At 67.2% G+C, this 1,719-nt stretch overlaps 1 protein-coding gene across 1 annotated transcript; it reads left to right on the top strand.

Moving 5' to 3' along the window:
• The first annotated feature begins 595 nt into the window (after positions 1-595).
• Positions 596-1,591, top strand: SP7 (Sp7 transcription factor). Its single transcript, XM_010578275.1, has one exon. It carries the CDS (start codon positions 596-598, stop codon positions 1,589-1,591), a length of 996 nt encoding a protein of 331 aa, XP_010576577.1.
• Positions 1,592-1,719: the final 128 nt, after the last annotated feature.

Genomic DNA, 1,719 nt, shown 5'->3' with positions numbered 1-1,719 from the left:
TGCCCATCGCCCTGGGTGCCCCATGGTCCTCGATACCCCACTACAGGGTGCCCCATAGTGCTGGGCGCCCCATCGCATCAGTTACCCCATTGCACTGGGTGCCCATCGCACTGGGTGCCCCATGGTCCTCGATACCCCACTACAGGGTGCCCCATAGTGCTGGGCGCCCCATCGCATCAGTTACCCCATTGCACTGGGTGCCCATCGCACTGGGTGCCCCATGGTCCTCGATACCCCACTACAGGGTGCCCCATAGTGCTGGGCGCCCCATCGCATCAGTTACCCCATTGCACTGGGTGCCCATCGCACTGGGTGCCCCATGGTCCTCGATACCCCACTACAGGGTGCCCCATAGTGCTGGGTGCCCCATCGCATCAGTTACCCCATTGCACCGGGTGCCCCCCAGCACTAGTTACCCCATTGCACTAGGTGCCCCCCCCTCCTTTCTCTCCTTCCCCCCAGCATCCTAACACCCATCTCCCTCTTCCCACAGGCCACCAGGCACCATGGCCCTGTGCCCCCGCTGACGCCGACCCCACCACCTCGGGGTGCTCCCACCCATCGTCCCCCCGCCGCCACCACCACCGCCGCCGCCATGGGTGACTCCTACACGGCCGCCTTCCCCAGCGCCCCGGGGCTGCTCTCGCCCTCGGCCAGCCCCCAGGCATCGCCCGGTCCCTACGGCCCTGACTACGGCCCCTTCGGCCACCCCTTCCCGGCACCCACCGGCGCCCAGGAGGTGCTGGGTGCCCCCGTGGTGGTGACGGCCAAGGGACACCCACCGGGCGACTGCCTGCCGGGCGTCTACCCCTCGCTGGAGATGCCGCATCCCTACGGCTCCTGGTACAAGGGCGGCATCGGCGGGGGGCTGCCGGGGGGCTCGGGGCCGGCAGCACCCTCCTGGTGGGACGTGCACCCTAACGGGGGCTGGCTGGGGGGACCGGCGGGCGCCGAGGGGCTGCAGGGCTCGCTGCAGGGCCAGCCCACCCTCAGCCCCCCACTTCCCACTTACGGCTCCGATTTCGGGGCTCTCAACCCCCCCCCCTACACCAGTAACCCCGCCGCACCCCCCACCCCTAAAACCAACCCGGGCGAAACCCCTAAGGGACCACGCGGCGGTTCGTTAGGGGGTCGTCCGGCCTGCGATTGTCCTAATTGCCAAGAGTTGGAGCGTTTGGGGGGTCCGGGAGGATCCCGACGAAAGCCGGTTCATAGCTGCCACATTCCGGGATGCGGGAAGGTGTACGGCAAAGCATCCCACCTGAAGGCCCACCTGCGCTGGCACACGGGCGAGCGTCCCTTCGTCTGCAACTGGCTTTTCTGCGGCAAACGGTTCACCCGTTCCGACGAGCTGGAACGGCACGTCCGTACCCACACGCGGGAGAAAAAATTCACGTGTCTCCTTTGCAGCAAGCGTTTTACCCGTAGCGATCATCTCAGCAAGCATCAGAAGACCCACGCTGAAGCCGGACCCCCCAACCCCCCCCCCGGCACCGGTGGGGAGCAGCCCCCCGCTTCTCCTCGGCAGCCTCCGGCTTCTCCTGGTAAAGATGCCGGTAGTCCCGAGGCTGGCAGTTTGTTGGAGATTTGAGCCTTCGTCCTCCATCCTCATCCTCCTCTGCGCCGCTGGGGATATTTATTACGGGGTATTGCCCCCCCGCCCCAAGCCCCCGCATCCCCCCCCCCACCCCGGGGCTGGTGGCAGCTCCTCGTTAGCAA

The sequence above is a fragment of the Haliaeetus leucocephalus genome, unplaced genomic scaffold, assembly GCF_000737465.1.
Source record: "Haliaeetus leucocephalus isolate CR32 unplaced genomic scaffold, Haliaeetus_leucocephalus-4.0 Scaffold625, whole genome shotgun sequence".
Classification (NCBI taxonomy): Eukaryota; Metazoa; Chordata; class Aves; order Accipitriformes; family Accipitridae; genus Haliaeetus; species Haliaeetus leucocephalus.
This window is presented reverse-complemented; position numbering and strand designations above follow the sequence as displayed.